The sequence below is a fragment of the Perna viridis genome, chromosome 11, assembly GCF_037379345.1.
Source record: "Perna viridis isolate PV_CMFRI_1.1 ecotype Kerala chromosome 11, ASM3737934v1, whole genome shotgun sequence".
In the NCBI taxonomy this organism is placed as follows: Eukaryota; Metazoa; Mollusca; class Bivalvia; order Mytilida; family Mytilidae; genus Perna; species Perna viridis.
This window is the reverse complement of record NC_142455.1, coordinates 4,319,994-4,343,732: the sequence shown is the minus strand read 5'-3', so window position 1 is coordinate 4,343,732 and position 23,739 is coordinate 4,319,994. Positions and strand designations below refer to the sequence as shown.

General features: G+C 32.0%; 1 protein-coding gene and 2 pseudogenes across 2 annotated transcripts; 1 reads left to right on the top strand and 2 right to left on the bottom strand.

The window, feature by feature from the left end:
* Nucleotides 1–2,029: 2,029 nt before the first annotated feature.
* On the bottom strand, nt 2,030–9,530 carry LOC148602395 (uncharacterized; annotated as a pseudogene). The gene is made up of 2 exons (XR_015916654.1): nt 9,233–9,530; nt 2,030–5,570 (listed from the first exon to the last, which is right to left on the bottom strand). The product of XR_015916654.1 is annotated as an uncharacterized LOC148602395 (transcript).
* On the bottom strand, nt 9,375–10,846 carry LOC148602394 (uncharacterized; annotated as a pseudogene).
* Nucleotides 10,847–13,827: 2,981 nt separating this feature from the next.
* Nucleotides 13,828–23,739, top strand: LOC148602393 (uncharacterized). The gene is made up of 6 exons (XM_088552798.1): nt 13,828–13,850; nt 17,749–18,112; nt 19,238–19,347; nt 20,049–20,185; nt 21,858–22,035; nt 23,487–23,739. Exons 2-6 carry the CDS (start codon nt 17,758–17,760, stop codon nt 23,694–23,696), a joined length of 990 nt encoding a protein of 329 aa, XP_088408924.1. The 5' UTR covers nt 13,828–13,850; nt 17,749–17,757; the 3' UTR covers nt 23,697–23,739.

Genomic DNA, 23,739 nt, shown 5'->3' with positions numbered 1-23,739 from the left:
TTTTAAAAAAGATACGTTGTAGCGATATTTGGGTCGCTTATGATATTGACCAGGGAACCAGTTTATGAACCATGTAACGAGCTTTAGTGCCTGAATCGGAAACTGGCTAATGTTCAAAGCTAACCGACCATTTCATGTCAATTTCCCGCTCACAAGCAAGAAACACACGTAGAACACACATGTATGATACTTAAGAGGTATGAAGCTAGAACTATGACGCTATGGTGGTGAACACGTCGAATATCTGCAGCATTTAGTGGCGTATAACTACATATTTATGCAAATCATATGCGAATATTAAGTACTGAAATTACGAGTGCAAGACGTCGCTAACAATATAAGCGACTTAAAATGGGCGTGAAATTAAATTAAATTAAATTAAATTAAATTAAAACTATAGTCTCGTAATTGTTATACATAAAGTTTAAACCTAAATCTGTTGTAATGTCATGGCGGTTGAAAACAGCTGAGTTCATTCAATGTGAAGGTGACGGATTTCATCATCCTTAATAGAATTTATCTCCCTTTTATTGCCCTCTTTCTTTTAAAAGATATAATGACCAATAGATGAAAGATGGCCCTACTAAGAATTCCATAATCTACTTTACGAATTATGTCCCTTTTAATTGTTTTTTTTTTTTTGTGTGTATGACGTTTTCTTTTTCTTATCTTCAGTTTTTTTTTATTTTATATATTGTATTCGGTTTGCTACATTGTGTATGTATACCGTCTTTGTATTATTATTTCACATTAAAGCAATGTTTTGGGATTTGTGCTTATTTGAATTATCCCACCTTGAAATCTTTTTTCAAACTCAAGTAATTCGGAATGGCAATGTTTCGTCTACCCAAGACGACTTTTTATGAGCAACAGGGTGTTTGTTCTTTTCTAGAAAAGCAGAGGACGCTTACCCTATCGGTGCACCTGGTCCATGCTCCCAGTTTTTAGTGGAGTCCGAGGTGCTCATTTACTTTTGTTACTTTGTATGTATTATTTTAGTTACTTTGTAACTTAGTAACAAAAATATTGATTTTCTACTTCCCCCAAAATGAGTTGGACGGGGTCAATGAGGTAAGGTTGTCGTATATCAAATGAATCATAACTTGTTTATGACAAAAACCAGTGTTAATTTACCGGAAACGTTGGGGTTGATATGCGCACATAACAAAATAACAATGATAACGACCAATACATTGCATCAAATTAAAGAAAAAAGTATAAATGAACATCATATGTTAACACAATCTAAAATAGGTATTATATCTCTGACATAACGTACGTGTTTCTTATATATGATATTCGTGAGAAAAAAGACTTTCTATTGTATCAAGCAAAAACTGTAGAAAGTTTCTAAACGATATCAAATGCGTGTTCTCTGAATACAAACGTGAGTATCTGTACTGCAAGAAATAATCATCGTAGTGATACAATTCGGGAATAGTTCATCGGCACGAGTGTCTACATTTCCATCTTTAGGAATGTTGTCAATCCGTTGTATTACTCTTCTGGTTTTAATTTCAAGCTCAACAATCAAATGTCTGTACTTATTTCTATTCCCAGGTTTCAGCTTAGATATAAACTCAAGATTTGTTTTCACATAATATCTAGATGGCAGGTGACAACGTAAATTTCATTCAGGAACACTCTCCATTGCTTCCAAATTTATTTTTTTATCTGTTGTCTTGCTAATCAATTTACAAAAAAAAACATTCAAAAAAAGGCAGCGGTATCCATCCGATATTGTATACTTTCATTCTGGGCATTATATTCAAGAATTTCTAATATGAATCTCTCCATTCTCCAGCTGTAATTAAGTCCATCCATGTTAGCTACTTCGTATCCTTTCAAAGTTTTCGCTACAAATTTATCTCCTTTAGTATGAAATAAACAATACTTTATCCAAACCTTCTGGAGATCTGATTCCAATCTTAACACTTTAAAATGTTGATACATATTTCCAAAAACTGCAAAATGAAGTTTACGTACAAATTTCTTTGGTAGGTATGTTTTTTCAGATGCCCATGTAAGGTTAAATTTGTTTAGCAATTGGTGGTATAAAAATTGTTTATCATTCAAGCCAAACAGCAAGATCGTCTGATATATATCATAGACATGTTGGGTATTTTGCTTCTTTTTAAAAAAAAAAAATTGATAGTACATTATATATATTTTTCTTTTTGTGACATCTTATCATTTCGAAACTGTTCGAGAAAACATCTGATATTAATTTCAAATAAATTGTTGTATAACAACTGATGGTAACTATTCTCAAGTTGGGTTTTTAAATACATTGATTGATGTCTATCAACCGATGCACATTTAGAAATTTGTCTTTTGGCCAATGCTTCAGATGTGTATCTATACTGTATATGGCAATCCCATTTATACCTTTTTTTAGATGAGTAGTTGTCAAATAAGTTGGAATGTGGGACAAGTTTTATCTACGAACATATTCAATTTAGCCATCCAACGAAGAACGTGGCGTTGGTTGTACAAATTGGCCAGATGTGAAGCAGTTATAACATAGTAGTCTCGACACATAATAATGCTTCTACCAAAAACCTGTGTTGCTTTTTTGGAGAAATATAAGCATTCCTTTTGCTGCCGCTAAATGGATCAATCCGAATTTCCTTTGTCCATTGTTACACAATAGTTTCAATACATCAGCAGTTTTTAAATGTTGCACCATTTTCATTTGTTCCAAAATAATGGTTGCAGTTTCATCAAAATTAATACTAGCTTTTTCAGCAATAACACACGTACTATTTTTCTTCGGATGAATTATTGTGAAAGCCTGATATCGAAAACAGTTCGTGATACATAGTGGAATTGTCCCGTTTCTTGTAAAGGGAGCAGAAGTAATTGACATGGATAAGATGGTCGGATTATTCTTTGACAATGTAAGAACGTCCATGCTTTTGCTTAGAAAATATTTAACTGCATCAGGATGTCCTCCCAATACGGCTCGGTGAAGTAAATTGAATCCTTGACTATCAAAACATGTATTCAGATATATCCCAGTATATTTTGTAAATAAAGGATCTAAAAACCAAAAGGAGGAAAATCTCCAAAATTTGTTTCTCTGATTTTGGACAATATTATGAAGTGGAATTTTTTGTCCATCACATCTTAATGCGCCATCTATATCTAGCATGATCTCCCCTAGATAGGGTGTCCTCGATTCTATAAGATATGTTATATAATTATTCGAAATAGCAGATAAAAATTCTTCATTTGCATATGTCATCAGAAAAAGTATAGGATACAGCCTTGACTTGCCTATTGATGTAAGAATTAAATCTGTTACATTGAAATTTTCAAATGAAAATTTAGATTTAATGACAAGACAAGACCAGAATAACTAATTAGCGTGGAGATAACAATGCCGTTATTATGGCACGATGTTAAAAACATCTCAGTAAGAGTACAGTTAAATGGCAATTTGAATGGTTGAAATTCGTTGTAATCTGCCATTGAACAAAAAGCGAGTTCAATAGGATTTTTTTCCATCTATGTCTTTTGTAAACAGTAAATCATGGAATCTTGATTCCAACATAGTTCATGCTTGTAATAACTGCCAAATAATTTCCAGAGAAGGCTGCATAATGGAGAAATTTTCTACCATATATGTCGGTGTGGAATAAATCGTGTTTAGCTTCTTTCGTCAGCATTAGCAAATTCATAAAGTAGGAGTCATATTAAAAAAAAAGGATGTGATCCCGAGTCTATAATATCTTCATCACTGATCTTATTTAAAAAGTAATATTGTAGAACAGAACCATTCTCTTTATCAAACACTCTTTTCATAATATCAAAAGTTGTGTTTTGGTTAAAATGGAATCCATAAAACACCACTGTAGACCTACAAGTTGTTGCACTGTGTAATGGGGTTGATCCATTATAGGATTTGGACATTAAATCTAATTTATTTTTTGATGCTAGATAGGTTATAATGTCAATGCTGATTCGGCAGAAAGCATAATGTAGAGGAGTAAGTCCTTTCCTATCCTTCTGATTGAATATTGCTAATAAGTGTCCAATGCCTGCTCCATTTGGGCAAAAGGAATCAGTACCTTGTAGAGCGTCATGCAATGACGCAACTGTAACTTCAAACATATTTTGTCTGCATCTATGTTGTAAATTAGACCCAGCTTTATGCAGATATTTGAACAATAGTTTGTTGTTAGTTTTGATTGCTGACATAATCGGAGTTGAGCCATTGAGAGCAGTACAATTTAAGAGTTTCTGTCGAAGTTTTCACTATCAATTTAACAATTTCAAAATGGTTGGCCTCTGATGCAGCATGTAACGCTGAATCACAATTATGGGATTTATTAATTATCACTTGGGTGATTTCTTCTGGTATTGTAACATTTCTTAGTTCCGTACGGACTATTTCTTGTGGTCTTGATATGAATCTTGATTGATCAGTTGATTTTAAACCGTAAGACGCAAATAACATATGCCCATTTCGTACATCAATAAAAAAAAACTTCCTGTGTCGTCTTGTCGGTTTCGTTAGAAACTACATGAATGATTTGTGTTGAAAAGATATCAGCCGAGAATTTTTTGAATTTTCTCTTTCGTCGTTATACTCAGCTATTTCGAGTATTGTGTCTTCAGATATAGGATGAGGAGTGGAACAGATAATAGCAAAGAAGTCATGCAACTCATTACTGAAACCTTCTTTGTACCAAATTTTTTTTGTAGATTAAGTAGATAAACTTGTTCTAGTGTGTACGGTACATGCTCATACATGCATGAATTAGTTTTAATACAGTGATTAATAAAGAGTTTGACTTGTAGAAAATTTCCATCAGATCTATCTATCAAACGAATTATATCATTACGATCTAAATCAATTCGTTCCATTATATAACGTCGAATATCTTGCAAATTCTCGTCTTTATATTTTGTCAAATCTGAAATTTTTAACATTTCAAATCTTTCAACAATCTGATTACTATTCCTGCTTGTTAAAATAAACTTTATAGTTTGAGGAAAGAAGGGTATTTTTCTTTGGAGAAATTCGACCATATTAAATAAGTCAGGTGTTAAGCATTCATCAACTGCATCAATGACAATAATATATGTCCGATTACCCCATAATTGTTTAAGCAGAGACAAAAATGAAAATTCTACACAAGCAATTGGGGCCTCTCTACACCTTCCACTTAACAAAAAATCAAGTGCTCCATCGTCCGATAAAATTGAATTTCCTAGTTCCGGAATGTGTGTAACGACTTGTCCAACAAGGTTTTTGATAAATACACCTGGTTTAGTTGAGCTTATGACGTCATGTCTACATATGTGATACGCAAGGACAGATGACCTCATGTCATACCAAACGCTGTTCTTTTGTGCGCAAAGAAGTTTGAAACTATCGAAGACTTTCCAAATCCCATATCTGCAGTTACAAAAAATGCCCTTTTCTGTATTATTTAGCTCATGTTTTAAAATGGGTTGTAGCCATGTTCTTTCGATCGAACTTTCATTCCGCAGTTCTTCAATATAGGAATCAAAGTCCAAGTCATTTCTCCAATCAGACTCGAAACGCATGCTCAGACAACCTTAAAATAGAAATTGTCGCAAACAATAGATCGTGTATTCAATATGTGAGAAAAGCTCACGATCTGAGGAAATTTTCATTTTAAGATGTTTTGTTACAAACAGGAACCACAAAATTGTGCGGCAATTTACCAACTTCCTGCATATAATAAAATATAATAGAGCTTGTGTGGAAGAGTGAATTTTATAATGAATATACAGATAATTTTATTTTCAGAATTTCCATGATTTAAGATGAGAGATTTATTAATAAAATATTATTTGAAAATCATAATTTGACTTGATTTTTTAAATTATTGAACAATCAGAACTCATTCAAAAATAAAATCAGTCAGTTACCTTGTGTTTATATTTTTATATTTAAATTAAGTATATATATGACCTAAGTTCATGAATATGACCCTGGATTGTTGCCTTATTTGCTTACAACTCAACTAGACATGAGACCGCGTGTTAGTTAAAGATGTTAACTTTCAGGGAAAACAGAAGCTAACAGACAGATAGGAACATGAACCCTACACAGTGTTGAGCCAACCGAACAAAGACATACCAGTGTTCAAGGTCAATAAGGAGAATGGACAAGGACTTACGAGGACGCTCCACCGTAACCTCCTGTTACCGATTGGCTTCATCAGCGACACACCAACACCGCTTCCCAGAAAACCAAGACCGAGACAAAGACCTGCCAAGAAGACGGAGAAAGAACTGGTTCCAAACCAGACTGACAACTTAGTGGAATCTGAAGAGGAGTCAGAATGGGGAGGAAGAGTAGTCAGCATAGAGACTGGTAGCAGTGGTTCATCCATCACTGGAGATTTACCAACCCAAGATGCTGATGAGGATAACCAGGATGCAGATGATGCTCATGGGGACGCCCAGTCTTCTGAGAGTACTCTGAGTATTTCAGAGGAAGTTTCACCTGTACCACCAAGAAGCGCTTCACCAAATAGGAGTCGCAAAAAGGATCATCAACCTGACGAAGCAGAGATTCCTAGTTCAGATGATGACACCGACCAACCAGTTCTTCGTCGTTCCACCAGAGAGCAAAGAGTTCCTCTTCGCTACAGGTCTGGTGAATTCGACATGGCCAGATCTATCCAGACACCATCATCTGATTAGGAAAGGAGGGTGCGATGCATCAGTTCCTTGTCAGGTTCACCATTTATGGTGGGATTACAGTCTGAGGCAGGAAGAACTATTCTCAAGATTTTGGAATCCTCTTCACATTCTCCGTCGTGAAATGACGGGACGTAATTTTCCAGATGGGGGGAGTATGTGGAAGAGTGAATTTTATAATGAATATACAGATAATTTTATTTTCAGAATTTCCATGATTTAAGATGAGAGATTTATTAATAAAATATTATTTGAAAATCATAATTTGACTTGATTTTTTTAATTATTGAACAATCAGAACTCATTCAGAAATAAAATCAGTCAGTTACCTTGTTTTTATATTTAAAATAAGTATATGACCTAAGTTCATGAATATGACCCTGGATTGTTGCCTTATTTGGAATTTCAGTGATATTGATTAGTTGGATTATTGAATATTTAATTGGTAGAAAGTTACATGCACTTTTGGAGGGAAATCCTTTTGTTCTTGTTGTCACTCTCTATACATTTAAAATCTCAGATGGCAGACATTTTTGTAACTCAGTAAAAACTATTGGAATATCTTGGAATGTTAATTTTGATGGAAGTCTGATTGTCTACTTTATGTCTATGTCACCATTATTGACTTCTTCTACTTTAAAAGGTATTTATTAGTAATAATCTGGCTAATTGTCCCAAAAATAACGTTTTGAGTGATTTGAGCTGAATGAATGGATGACTGACTTATAAACTTATAAAACAGTAAAATAATATAAGAATAAAGTTAAATAAAATGATAAATGAGATCATATGAATCAGTAATACATGTAAAGTCTAAATGATCAAAATATTATTATTTTGATAAAACATAAATTTTATAAAGTTGATTTAGTAAGTGTTTTATTTGTGTTATGCGTTACATGTAATTGTGCGTATTTTGAAGCACAATAGTTATTATAATTTTGTATTCAGATGTAACCGTGACACTGCTGATGTTATTGCACAGCGTATTGTAATGATTGATATACTGGGAATCTGACCTTTGCACCTAAGTGTGAGGTTAGGAAGTGTTACATTTTATGAAGTTTGCTTAACTAATATTATTTGCTTGCTTGGTAATATTTGGCTTTCAGTCAGTAACTATTTAGCTTATTTTTAACTGATTTTTGTTGCTTATTTAGACATTTCATGCTTTATTAATTTTTGCATGTCATTGTGTTTAAAACATATATAGATGTGGAATATTATACATGAGATTCATGCGCAACAGACAAATACATTTTTCAAAGAAAAATCATATGAGAACTACCATAGAAGGTGTAATGTTATTATATCATAACTACATTATTTTAATTAATTGACTGATAGAATTTATCTATGCTATCAGGGTTATCTTTCTTTACCCAAGTCTTATGAATTTATGTATTGTTATTGCAGGGTCTTTTTGTTTATCCATATAACTGTAATAAATATTGGAACCTAACGATTTGATGTGGTTTATTTCTCCCTGGAGAACTGGCCGGACAACACTTGCACTTTAAACGCCATCATGCTCTTGTCATGTGACTTATAACCAAGGATACAAGACGGTGATCTCTTCATTGTTTTTTTTATTGATATAACGATCTTTTCACATATAACTCTGTAACAACGAGACAATAACAAGTGTGCTTTTCACCACACATGTAGATTGCTTTAACACTGGGTTGACCATGTTTTAACTTATTTATATTTTTTGTACACTACACAAACCCACGCCAGATCTCGTATGGCCGCAATGCAAGCGGGGCGTTGGGATAGCCATAAAACCTTGTTGTTAAACTCACCATATCAATTTGAAATACCTGAACCAAGTCACGATAAACGTATAAAGTGGCTATTTTCATTTGTTCGATTTATTCTTGACTTGTCCATTATTCATTATTTAATTTGTTCCTCCAATTTGTGAAGATGAGGTCGGTGATTTTGTTATTAACTTATGTTATTAACACAATATTGAGATTGATTAGAGATAATAGATATTTATTAATTCACTTCAAGACGGACGCATATTAGTGCTTCTACATTGTACATGTATACTTCGATAGAAGAACTAATTTTCGACGGAATGTCATACATTGACAGTATATCAATAGAACAAATCAAGCTCGGTGAAGAACAAGATAACTCAAGTGTATAAATTGGAATTAAAATCACAAGATAAGATAATACTTTTTTTTAAGTTGAGAGTATAAATGAAGTGCTACGAAAGCACAAATTAAGTTCTATCATTACGGTTATTTTTTCCCTAAACTAAGAAATTAGAAACAAAATTACATTACTAAGACCTCTCTACTACTTCAGCTTCCCCTTGAAAGAAAACATGATATTGTTAGCCAAAATTATTGGTGCTGAAAAAGGTCCTCCGACTACATGCATAGTGTAAATACAAATGTATATTGTATACCTTAATGACCGGGAGAGTGTTTACACAGACTTTACCTGCTGCCTTATCCTTTCAATTCATTTTGGATATAAAATGGTGTAAATCAGTGTTGAAGATTTAAAAAATTATGAAAGAAAAGAATACCTTTGTTGTTATCAGTGACGTCTGGGAAATCTGGTACACACTTATTGTAGAAGTTCAACGCATGATACATAAAAAACACTATTAATGACGCTACCGATGTCCATGTAAAACTGATACCAACATTATTCCAGAAAACCCCGCGTTTAATCCTGGTATTCAGTTTAACATCTTCATTACATTGCTTAAGGTTTTCAATCATAAGTCTCTTATCTCCATAGCGTTTCTGGAAGTGTGTGTGAACAATCAAATCTTGCAGTGGTATTATTTTAATAATATCTTTAAATACAGAAATCACGAGTTCATGCAACTGCTGGAAGAATATGTCTGGTGTTTTGGGCAGTGCCCTATTTCTTCCAATTTTAAAACCGCATTGCTGGAACTATTAGTGTTAAAGATATCACGAACGTGTAACAGTGAGAGAAGAGCAAGAATACTTTGGTCTTTATCTGCATCGTGCAATGCGGTTGTATAGTTATGGGCAATGTTTTGATTTCTTATTATTTGTATTTTGACTATCAGCTGATCACCAACAGCATTATTAAAAGTAGTCATGTTGGTAAAAAGAGACAGAAGAAATCCTAAATCAGTTAACAGTCCTTGTCTAGAATAATGATGAAAATTCTGTACAAAATCTTTAGCCATTTCCTCGGTCGATCTTGGTATATCTATAGAGTTTATTTTTCCCACTGAATATATCCTCGTTGGCATTTGTTTAGTCGTTCAAGCTCATACTTCCAGTTAGAACATGAAGAACGCCATTTTGAAAACTTCCTTCCATATTTTTTTTCTGCAATTCATTGAGCAACTCCCTATTGATAATTTTTTGTATATTTGAGTGTGAATGGCTGTTAAGGTTTCAGATACGTAGTCATTCAAACCTTCAACTGTTAACTTCAATACAAATACTACACTCATGTAATTATCCCAGCGTAGAATATCTTTAGTCTCCATTTTATTACGAATCACTTAAAGAAACAATCGCATTAATGTTAGAAAACTGATATATACACTAGTGTAAAAAATCTGAGAAATATGTTGTCAAAGAAACTTAATTCTATCGAATTTGATCATGTACATGTGAACAACATTGGATCGAATAGTTTGTGTTCCTAAAATAAACGCGTTGACTCACAGTTACCCTATGTAGTTAGTGCGTTCAGGTTGAGAGCTCTATATGTCTTGTCATATTATCTAATACAGGATTCACAGAAGGAGAATTCGATATAAGTAAATCTTTTAAAATCAAATTTTGTTTTTAATCCCTCATCTTTCATTTATCCATTTAAATTGAAAGAATCAAAACATAGTGATTACTGACAAAGAGAGGTAACTCTAGCCATTATATAATATTGTTATATCTTGATATAAAAGATATATGCGACTTCAAGGAAAGTGAAACGAGAAAGCAAATCCGGACATAGCAAGCAACTATTGTTTTTTAACTTAACCGAGATACCATGGTTGCCCAACGTTGTCCCAATTCGTTTTCTTTCACCAAGATTTAAGCGTTTAGTTTCACTTCATACATGAATATTCTATGTGCTACTAAGATATATTAATTAATATTTCTTGGGGTCTAAAAGTCTCGTTCTAATTTCATTTTCCTTACCGGAATTTCCGATGTAGAGCGTATTAAAAACCGAGGACTGGACTGCAGTTAATTGTTTACTTCCGGGATCTCGAAGTGCTGTATTACAATGCAATATCTTGTATTTTATGCTCTACTTAATACTTTTATTATGTAGATATGCAAACGTGTCGTTTTTATCGGTACTGTTTCACAAAAAGATGTTTTCCTTTTAATACTGAACTCAGTCCCCTATAAATGAAAAATGTCCATTCTCGTTAAACCACGGAGTCACATAACGAGACTTACGTACCCTGTATCAAAGAAACAAATAGTTTACAAAAAATTTACAAAAAGCAAATTAAATGAATATTTTTCTTTAACGTTGGCTAAATGTTGGCCCAACGTTTGGACACACAAAAAAATATATATAACTACTTTTTATTAAGTTTTGTTGGCTCTTTCCACAAATTTTGTTAAATACATGTTTAAAATATTAAGAACTTAATAACTCAAAACGTAATGTAGTAGCTAAATTTTATTCATGATAATTATAATGATAATGTACGTAATTATCACCCACTTATGATGTTCTGGAACTGATAGCATAATACACTATTTACACAATACTTTTTTCCAAAACAGTAATTTCTTTAAATTTGAACAACTGTATAAATATTTTCAATCAAATAGCTTCCTAGACATGACACAGTAACAGACATTATATTTTTCTATTAAGTATCACTCCAGCTAAGAATCATACAAAATGTGATTCATGGGCGAAAAGCCTACACATTTTTATTTTTGATATTTTGTTTGAATTGCCATAGTAATTAAAAGAAATTAACATTACGTTTTTCATATAACCCGTGTTCTTAGGAGACAAAAATTATATGGAATGCACTGAAGATTTCAAAATTAAGGGTGATAATTCTGTACATAACACTCAAATACTGTAGATTCTGTTTGATTTTCAATGTTGCTTATCTTCTATAAGAGCAGACAGATTGGAATGAGTAATTATACATTTTGCGATATATTCACATTTGTCAGATTACGCATGGTTCTTACAAAGACTAATCCTTAAATGCAAAAAGATGCAAATTTTCACCATCTGATAAACCAATCCTTGTTTTATCTGCTAATATCATATTATTATTTTTATTATTATTATTATTATTATTATTAATTTGATGAATAATTTAAATGTAACCAGCTTGTCTTGGAATATTTAACATGATAAATACGTATGATAACTTGAGTGGGAGTTTGAAAAATATCGTATTAATGATTGATCAACAGACTGTCCATTCAGAAACCAGGCAGTTCCAATTATATGAATGGCACATAGTAAATTTTATCCCAGTGATTTTCTTGTTCCGATATAAGTCAAATAGTACAAAGATTTTTTTTTAATGGACAATGGATGGGTCAGAAAATCATTTTACAGTTCCTGAAGAGAGCAACCAAATTTTGCACAAAATGAAAGAGTTATCTCCAATTTTCAATGAATTTCAATGAATGCTTTCTATGTAGTCCATTTCTCTTTAACCGTTTCAGTTAATCAAAAACCATTTTTTAACTTTCAGAAAGAATGCATTTGTGGTATGAAATAGATGAAAAACAATTGAAATCAATATTTGTCATGTGACACCCAGTGTCTTGTTTTGCATGGACATCCTCTTAACATTAGCACCCTGTGACATATTTAATTGCAACAAATAGCATAACTCTGTTTTAGTAATGCATCATCGCACCATTTAATTGGGTTCACTTGCCAATATTGACCCAACTTTGGTCAAATTAAGTTGGGCAGTCGCTGGTTTAATGTTTAAGTCAAGCCAAAGTAGACTAAAACCCAATTTTTTATATTAAAAAATGATTTTCTAATATTAAAAAATGAATTGCTAATATTAGAAAATCATTTTTCAATATAAGAAAATGATTTTTTTTAAATTAAAAATTGAAATATCATTATCAGTCTTACGCTGGTTAACATTTTAATATTAAAAAATCTGGTAATTTTTAATATAAAAAACTGAATTTTAAACATTAAAAATTGATTTTTTTTAATATTAGAAATTGAATTTTCAATACTAGAAATTGAATTTTCAATACTAGAAATTGAATTTTTAATATTAGAAAGTAAATTTCTTATATTAAGAAATGGATTTTTAATATCAAAATTCATTTTCTAATAATAAAAATTCAACGAGATTCTAATATTAGAAAATGATTTTTTATATTAAAAATGATTTCTTAATATAAAAAAATCTTGTTCTGATATTAAATTTCTAATATCAACAAATCAATTTCTAAGATCAAAAAATCATATTTTTTAATATTGAAAAATATGAGTTTTTGTCTACTTTGGCTTGCCACAAATGTCGGCATTACGTTGGTCCAACGTTTGTCCAACTGCACTCACAACATTGGGCCAACATTGGACATTCAAAATTGGTCCAACGTAAATGACTTGGTTGGGCAAATGTTGGCTCATCGTATGAATGCTGTCTGGAATACGATTCGTTAACAGCAAATGCAAGTCCAAGGGCAACTAATGGTAGAACAAATGCTGCTTCTTTTTCATTTTAGTTCAATTTCATAACAAATATATTCATGTCATTGTGTTTAAATCCTCACGTTTTCGACTAGTTCCCCACAATACGGATTTAATACGTAACTTCTCCCAATGCGTTCTAAAATTACCTTATAAAGATTTTCATCCTCCACATTGAAGAACTCGACTCAAGGTGAAAGTTCTAAATTTGTAAAACACGTTGTTTAAATGGCTTGTTATTATTGTTTTTTTTTTCGCTTATTTTGAAAAAAGGCAAAAACACACAATAGACGATATGCTGAATTAACCCATTTTTTGTCCACGAGGGAATGTCATAGAACTATACAGCGTTACAACTTACATGTGAATAACACATTCGTTGTCAAATGAACTGATGGGTCTACATTGGCCAAATCAGTGGCCACACGGCTCGTTTGGAAATAATACGAAGAAGACAATGGCCTTCAGTGCCAGCAAAGTCCGAAGTAAAAGTATCAGATTCCCTTTTCAACAAATTCGACTTCATGCCATTTATCATTTTGAAAAGTTTGTTTAGGAATTTGTCATCAGTAATTAGTGGGCTTCCAACTGGAAGTAGCTTTTAAAAAAAATAACATAGACATCCTTGAAATGTTTTGTCTAGCCTAGATTAATGAAGCTTCAATGTATCCCAATGTTGTGTTTTGTTTGGATGCGTGGACAAAAGTTATTCAAGTGTCAGTATGGTGAATTTTTATACAAATTTCTATACATTCTATCATGCTCACTTATTATAGTGGATTTCAGGATCCTTACATCACAGGCCTGTGTGAAGTTTAATAATTAGAAGATCATCGTTCAACTAATGTCCAATGTCAATCCAACTGATTTTTTTTCTGGTGGTCATTTGACTAAGCAAACACCTTAAGCACAGGTTGCCACTACCTGACAAAATTATCTGGCTACACAAGAGCCTGTGCAAAAACTTACAGAGTTAGACAGGTTGTCCACGCACTTGATACTTTGACGCTAAATACAATAGTGTAGCAGATAAATTTTTTTATATTTAAAACACCAAATTAAAGTTGAGATATGGTACTTTCATGTGTTCAGTTTCATAAACCTTTGAAACAGCGATGATAGTGGCCAGGTTTTTACAGTTTACTTAATCATTACCTTGTTTTGTCAACTTGAGAAATATCTGATGACTCTGTGCATGCTCCAATAAATTGTATGTAGCTGGACATAATCTAGGATTCAGTGAATAGGAGAAGTGACTTCTCCCTTCCAGGGGTGATAGGGAGAAGTGAGTCTGGAATGGGGAGAAATCATACTTTACCGCTAGAATATTTTATCGCATTGATACATGTATGAAGATGTATCTCAAGGACATGTATTCTAATTAATAATAAACAGATAAGTTTAATAGTGTAATTCCATTTTCTATACTTGCAAATGAATAAGTGCATGTACATGCATAATAAGTAACTTTAATTGAATGTAATTGATACAAAGCTACGCACAATTCAACCTGCACAGACATGCATGTACATGTATGTTTACATGTACTTTGTTTAGTGGGATTATTTTCAAATAGTTGATAGTTATAATTTAAATTGATAAATGAATGCCTGCATGTTGATATGGTAGTCAATTATCCAATAAATTTCCCTGATTATTTTTATAAGTGATAACAGTTAGCTTAATTATTTTTATTTTGCCCTTATCATAACAAAGTGTTACTTCAGACCCACATGCACTCATACACATAACTGTGATCCAAGCTGAACCTACCAATTATTAATTTTATTTTAATTAAAACTATCGAAATCACTGTAAGAGTCTCTCATCGAGTAAATAAATTAATTGTTGTCATCAAATTAAGTATTTAATCAAGAAACACAAAGTGTACATGTACCTTACCTTTTGTGATTGTTTTCCTTTGATTTTGAACTCAATAGGTTGAATATATTTCATTTAAATAAGTTCTGCAGGTTTTATCCATTATCCAAGTCACTAGAAGGGGTGACATTTTCACAGGATTGCTTGGAACTGATGAAAATTAAGCGGAAGTTTTCTCTTTGTTGCAAAAATTGGTTGTTTATTACCTGGAAGGACTGGAGTTAATTTCTTTGGTCAAATTTCACAGCGACTTCACTTCTCTTAAAAGAATATGAGCTGGTGACTTTGAATTATTTTTAAAAATTCTTGGTAACTGAAATCTCCATTGCGAGAAAATATAGCAAAATGGCTTAATGTGTAACCCATACCAGCTTTTCCTGTATCCAAATACTATATTGCTAATTTCTGATCATTAATATGTGATATATCCAGCTGAAAGTCTGTACTCATTGCATAATGAAACAGTACTCCAGCTACTTAAGAAAAAGAGAGAAAAGTGACTTCTCATTTAGATCTCATTTAGAAAGACAGCAGGGGGAAGTAAGGAGAAGTTTACTAGGTGTACAGGCATAGTTCATAATCATTAATTTTTAAATTAAATGTGATATACGATGTTTCATACATGAATACAAGCATTTTTTTAATATTTACTTTCTTTTGTTGAGATGAATATTACTTTCCATTAAGGTACATGTACATATGTAAGTGCCTAAATATTTTTGAAAAAATAAAATTATGCTGACTGAATGATTGACTGTTACTTATATGTACATTTTCTACATGAGCTTGAGTCACTAATAATACAAAATGTACATCTACTCTTTCTCTTTCCAAATTTATTGCAACAAATTTAATATATAAATGAGCAAAGCGTCTTGCAAAGAATTGTGTAGGACTCTTAGATTTTCCTATTTTTAGCAGCACTTATTAAAACATGCCGAGACATTCATTTGTTCTATTACTTTTTTTTTAGGTCCCACATAATACATTGTGTAATACATAACATTCTCTTAGTTAAATTTCCTGTCTCAGGATATAAGTTCATCTATATCATGTTCAAATTTTGTTATTGACAAATCAAGACTGAAGACTTTATTGACACATATTGTAGCAGTTGGTCCAATCAAGCTGAAGACATGTTCTGTTGAAACAGATAACTTTCTGTTCAAAAGTGAAACAAGATCAAATTAAATGCTTTATTTAGTCTATCATTTAAAATGAATTTACTCAAACAAGAAACGGTACGACAAATTTGAATATTTCATTTGAACGCCAACACATCAAAGCAAGAGTGAACAATGTTCATGCTCTATCTTATCTCGAATGTTTGCTGTTTAAAACGCATGGAACCAAACATTTAGTAGATTTTGACAATTTTTTTCTTCATCAGACGACATTTTTGTTACTGGATGAAAATAAAATTCTTTTTATGAGACATTCTTTTTCATTCTGGATTGTATCCTGTCTTTGCTGGGGATTAAAGCTATGTAGAGTACAGAATGTAAAATCCTTTTTAAATCGATATCAAACCCTCAAGTAAATAATAATAAACATTAGAAAAATAAACATAGTTTTCATGAATTTAAATAGTCTTTTGCATATCTTGTGAAATTTTCCAAACTTAACATACAGTAATAATGAATTATTTTGCAAAAAATTATTTGGGTGCCGTAAATCACAGGGGCTTGAGTTTATGAGTTTGATCCATGAAATTGTCAAAAATTTGATTTTAACTTAAATAATAAAATAATTCCTGATATGAAAAAAAAATCAAATATTACTACGATACTGAATGTTCAATGTCAGAATTGAATTTTCATGATCAAGTTAATTGTCAAACTTGTAGCACAACAATTCTGAAATGCCAGCATCGTGAAAACCCACTGAAAACTATTCTCTTTATTTTTTTCAGGTAATTTATGGTACTAGACACAAGCCATTTGGCACTAAAAAGCTTTAAATTGTTAATGATAAATCAATTGTAACTTGCTAACTTTTCAGCATTTTGATTTTCAATGCTTTACACATCTTTCTCACACTTTTTGCACACTGAAATCCATAGATTGGAGTTTTGATGTACAAACTTGTATTAAACATACTTGTACATTAGATTTTTGGAAAACAATTTGTCTAAAAAATCATATGATGTAGAAGTATTGGCCTAATGATTCTCTATATGGGTAATATGCCAGTCAGCAGGAAAATTAAATTTGGCATGGCATTGAATTTCATTTCTTTGATATGTACATGTAACTTGTGGTTGGGGGGGAGTTGGTATGAGTAGAGGTACATGTTTCACATTTCAGTTTGTACTACATTTGTAGTCAGTTGTTGTTACATTGTTTAACTTTCACACAACAAATTTGGTTTTGTATGCAGTGATTTGGTTGGTCTTTTTCAAAACTACCATATCCTATTTTTCTTGGGAAATTATGCATAATTTACAAATTTGGAAGTTTGTAATAATGAAGTTCAAGCTTTATTTAATATATTGTTAATTTTTTTCAGGCCAAAATAATGAATGGTAAACAAGTCATTAGATTGTGTGCAAATCTACAGAGACTTTTAAGCATAGTGCAGCCTCGAAGAACAACATCCACTCTATATACAAACCACCACCAAGGCAATTGTTCTGTGTTAGTGTCTACAGACAGTATAAACTTAAGTCGACCATTTACAACATGGTTAACCAATCAAGAGGCATTCACTAACTCACATTTATGTCAAAACAATAGAAGTATATTATACAACCAGATAAGGAAGAAAGGTCACAGCCATTGGCAGAATATAAAGGCCACCAAAGGAGCAAAAGATGCTGCTAGATCTAGGGAAACACAATTACTGGTTATGAGAATAAAAGGGGCTATTAGAGGTTGGTATTTTCTGTACAAAGACACTGGATAAAGTTTGTTGAAAGTTTATGTCTGCCCTCCTCCACTGTTGTAGGGAGACATTGTTTTTACCTTGTCCATCTATAGATTTGTTTATCTGTCCCTTCATTACACTTATGTAAGCACAACTTCTTTGAAACTACTACACCAAATTTTCTGAAACTTTTACACCAAATTTCCTGAAACTTTGTGCAAAAATGTCCATAATAAATAGTTGTGAATATCATGTATTATACCAGGGATTTATGATCCATTGAATTTTGTGAGAGTTATTGCTTATTGTTTTTAAACAAGGGGGGGGATACGTTTTTGAAGGCAAAAAAAAACCTTTAATCATTTCATACAAACACTACATGTACTATCAACACGAATCTCTGCACTCTCCATTCAGCTTTATATGAAATCTGTATGATAAATAGTATATTGGCTCTCCTGAATTACCAAAATATGATTGCTTGTACCAACAAACTTAAAAAAAAAATATGATAAATACATGTATTTGTAAAGAGTGAATAACAAAAATATAATTACTAGATCAATTGCTGATTTAGTTTATGCCCCAAGTACTAGTAATTATATTTTTGTTATTCACTCTTTACAGTTACATGTATTTATCATATTTTTGTTTAAAGTTTCAGTAGATCAGTTGATAAGAAAAAATCTTTTTTTTAAAACAGAACAAATTCTCGCAAATCATTTGTCTTTAATTTTAACATTGATTTTTTTATACCCAGTCACTCAAAGTGGCAAGTTATTATGTTATACCCTCCAAAAACTTGCATATCCATCTGTCTGTCAGTCCCCTGACTGTATCTGTATGTCCATCTGTCTGTCAGTCCCCTGACTGTATCTGTATGTCCATCTATCTGTCAGTCCCCTGACTGTATCTGTATGATAACTTGAGAACAAATCAATTATTTTTTTTTTAATTCTTTAAGTTGTTTAGTACCATAAAATGCAGATTAAGTTCAATTTTCAGCAAAATTTAAAATGAAGTTTTTGAGTAATGCCATTTTTGACATTTTGCCATCCCCCCTTTTTTACCATTATTTACCAGGGTATCACTCAGTGTTCCATTAATGCACTTTTATTACATGTTTTAATAGGACATGGTTCTGCTGACCCCAAGTCAAATAGTCAGCTGGCAAAATGTATAGAGACAGCCAAACAAAAAAATATACCTACTGATACAGTTAAAGGAATAATAGATAAGATTGTAAGTATTATTGATAAACATTTTTTTTCACTAGGACCAAAGGTAAATGTATGGCAAAAAAGTCGGATATGGTGAAGCACAACCAATGCAGCAGCATATAACTTCCAAAATAATTAATACCTTCAGTGGTCACCAAAATATCTTCAACAAGTGTAAATGCAAGCCCTGAAAGGCTCCAATAATAACAGTTTAGCTAGTACCTTGAAAACCATAATAGGTAGAAAGAAACTTGAATTTATGAAACATCTTTTGTTTGTATGGTCTACAAAAATTTACACTTTTGTTAGGATGGGTCTCTGAATTAAATAAAAATATTTTTGCAATAGTTTTGGTCAAATTATGGCATCCATCATAACTTTCTGACTCAGATATCATATGTGATGATTTAATCTACAGTAGTTCTGTTGAAGGGCTGATTCAAAATTCAGTATTCGGGGGCAGAAAATAATCGGAGCATGGCTCTTAAAATTTTTTGGGATGGTAAATATTTGGAAAATGAACCGTTTTGTGCAAAAAAAACTGTACATTTTTTTTTCTTATGTAAGGATTGTTAGAGAGTAAAAAAATTGTGTAAAATCAAGATTAAACCCAAGAAATGTACATTTTTTCAAATTTTTGTTGGAGGCTTTACCTCTGCCCAGCTCACTGAACCTGCCACTTTTTTATATTATAATATCATAAAAGTCTTTTTTTTTTTGTAGGTATCAAGAAATGCTAATTCTAAAGAAGAAATATATGAATGCACTGGTATGGCTGGTCTTATGTTAGTTATTAAAGTTTTTACAGATAGTCCTAGAAGGACCAGACAAGATGTTCAAGGAAAAGTGAAAAAATTTGGGTAATTTTTATTTCATAATCTTACATTGAATACCTCTACTTATATATCAGACTGGGCTAAATATATACTGCAATCCTTAATAAGTCGTTGTCCAACTCCTTTAAACTATTGGGGCAATTTACTTACATTTTAGTCTTTTTGTTCTTCCATTTCAAACTGGTTTCTGTCACATAAATTTAAATTGCCTTTTTATGAATGATAATGCATAAATTGAAGCTTTATTGACAAGGAAGACCATTAATGATTTTGATGAGGTGAAAGGTTAGGCTTTATACAGATTTGGCATATGTTGTAAGCAATTTCGGTTGCAGTCCCAAATTAACTTTCTGTATGAGTGGGGATGTACCTAGCATGCGAGTGCATATGTACCTAGCATGCCAGCATGTGCAACTTCGTGTTCCATGTTGCTGGTTTTTTTTGTATGTGTGTATATTACCATTTTGCTTTTACCCAATCAGTGTCTTCACTTTTTATACCCCCTGATTAAACAGCTTTGAATAGCGGTAGGTATGTAGTGAGCATGTCACTTGTTCATACCAAGTTTTCATCTGCAACTGACTTCAGACACTGCTGATTGGAATCCAATAAAACTTTAACATATTCTTAATCACATAATTTCAGTGTGCACCTATTATTTTACTTTTTTATATTGATCACTTTTTTCTTTTTTCTGATTCATCAAAATTTCTAGCTTTGTATGGTCATTACTTTTTTAAATATATATTTTTGAGTTATTTCCCTTGAAATTTATTTTTCTCCTAATAATTTATTGTTATTGTCTATATGACAGTCTAATTACATGTACATTGTACATGTATATGATGTAAACATTTTGTGAACCTATTGGTTAAGTTGATAAGCTTTGTACTTGCCCAAATTGAAAACTAGGTTGTGCTTAAAGTAATGCATGTTGAAAAATACATGAACTTTAATTGTCCTTAAGTGTCAGTCCATGTAAGAATCAGGCAGTTGGTGAAACATTGTATGAAAAAAACCGTCATTTTTGTTGTGTATGTCTGGTATTTGTCCCTGGATTACATTCTTTTGATTACTGCTATAACCTTAGTTCCCTTGATTACTTTTTGATAGTGTAATTTAACTGTTAGCACCATCAGAATCAAGGAAAAAAGACAATATTTTCCATATCATGTTGGTGCATTGAGTTATATTTTCATTGAAATGCACTAAAAATTAACATTTCAAAGGCAGATATCTCGGTCAAAAACCTCATTTTTCCAACATCTATTGAAAAATTTCTGAGCAAAGCCAATGATGCCGAGATCAAATAATTGTCTTTTCTAATACAGAAAGTATTCTTGAGTGATATTACATTGTCAGATCGATGGGTTTTTCACATGCATGTTTCTGATTTATCCCATTTTGCCTGATACTTTAAACACTTACACTTAAATGTGTATTATTTCATTTTCTCTTGTGGAATTATAACATTACTTGTTTCAGGCAATACAACAACCCATAACATTAAACCATGCAACCTATGGCTGTGCAAATTTTAGGCCAAATTGAGTGCTATAGTACATACAAAGAAATCGCATGCATTGCCTGTTTTGATATTATTATTGGGAGGTATCTTTTTGTCAAGAATTTATTGTGTATTGTGTCTTGTTAAAAAATTGTCAAAAGCCACTGCTTATGACATGTTTTAATTCAGAGCTAGTATAGTCCCAAATGGATCAATTATGCACAGCTTTGAGAAAAAGGGCATCATTGATGTAGAGCTAGGGGAAACAGACAGCAGGGAACATGATGATCATATTGAACTGGCCCTTGAAGCAGAAGCAGATGATGTCTCCATGGAAACCACTGATGATGGTGTTGACATGTTACAGGTAATTTTAACTTGTTTACACACTGGTAATACAGTTGTGATGCCAAAGGAAACAAACATTTTATTTCTATTTGAGGGGCTAAGATAAAATTTTGTATCTTTGATATTTTTTTTTCAATATAAGATCTGACCAGATTTTTTCTTTATTACTCTAGCCTGTCCTGGATTTACCGTATTGTTCATCCTTGAACTATTTTTTAACCATCGTCCATAAAGATCAAATGGTTGCTCCCTAATGCAGTGAATATTGGCAGAAAATGCACTGAAGCATTAAGATAGAAGGACAAATCAGAGATTTAATAAAGTACTGTGAAAGTGCTATTGTTTGTAGGGTACCAATTTTACTGGTTATTGTGGATAGGCTTAACCACGAAATTTAGTTCCAAGCAAAAAGAAAGTTTCCATTGATGTGTATACAAAAAATCTCAAAACCACAAATTCAAGAATGCTCTAATTTGTGTTTCTTAACTGATTCATGAAAATTGGTATCCAAGAATTAAAATACTTTCACAGAATATTTTTTGTATTAGTACATTGTACATGGGCTAAACATTAAAACAGAAACAATCTACATACTGGTACACAATTTATGAGATGTAGTTAACATAATAAAATACAATTACATATACAGACTGAAGATGAGGATAACAAGACAATTTCACAGCTAAAATGATGTGATGGTAAATTACACAACTCTCTATATTCTATATATATTCAGCATCAATCAGTTTCATGAACATTTTGTCAGAACTTGTTCATGGGGCCAAGGAATCCAAGATTTTGGATGCTTGTCTCTCAGTGAATTTCTTACAGAATACTAAATTTCCAAATTAGAAGTCTTTGATTGTCTGTTAAAAGAAGTCAAATAAATTTTTTTAAAAGCCATGAACCAAAATATTTGATAAATAACAGAAATTTATATCCACAATTATTCCTTATCAGAAAAGATAACTATTGATAAGGCCATCATAAAAAAAAATTAAGATTCTCACCAACATTTTTCAAAATAAGGGTCAAGTGGGCGATTTTTTTGTTATCAATATAGGTGAAAAATGTTGACTATTTGAGTGAAAAAAGCTTTGGAGGGGATGTGAATCTAAGATAATTTTTATTTTGGCCTAATCTTAGATGCAAAAGAGTAATTAAAGGAACTAAGATTCTAGCGGAAATCAAAAGAATGTAATTCAGGGACAAAGACCAGATATGGAAAACAGGTACACACAACAAAATACCTATGATAACCAAAATAATAGGTACAAAGTAATAAAATTAAAAGTAAATGAGCAAATCTGACTCCGCTAAGAACTGGGAGCATGGGACAGGTGCATTGGTAGGGTAAATAAAAGTAGCCACTAAAGTAAGTGGGTTTACAGTATGCATGAATTACTGAATTTCTACTTTTGCATGATCCTTAGATGGAGCTGTACTTAACATAAGATATTGTCTATTTAGTTTCAGTGTGAGCCACGTCGAGTTAGTAGTGTAAAGAATTATCTTGAATCAAAAGATATGACTGTTATATATGGCGAAGCAGTCTATGTTCCTTTAAATCCTGTCAAAATGTCGGAGGAAAATATGAACATTATTGACAAATTGTTGGACAAAATTAAAGAAGTGGAAGAGGTAGAGGAAGTCTTTATAAATGCTGAACTTGAAAGTTGATGATGCTGTTCTTAGGATTATAATTAAATTGTACAGGACTTTT

Coding starts and splice junctions, on each gene's coding strand:
- LOC148602393 (XM_088552798.1), top strand. CDS start 17,758: ATGAATGGTAAACAAGTCATTAGATTGTGTGCAAATCTACAGAGACTT. Junction 19,348..20,048: donor AAGGAATAATAGATAAGATT/GTAAGTATTATT, acceptor TTTTTTTTGTAG/GTATCAAGAAATGCTAATTC. Junction 22,036..23,486: donor ATGGTGTTGACATGTTACAG/GTAATTTTAACT, acceptor TTGTCTATTTAG/TTTCAGTGTGAGCCACGTCG.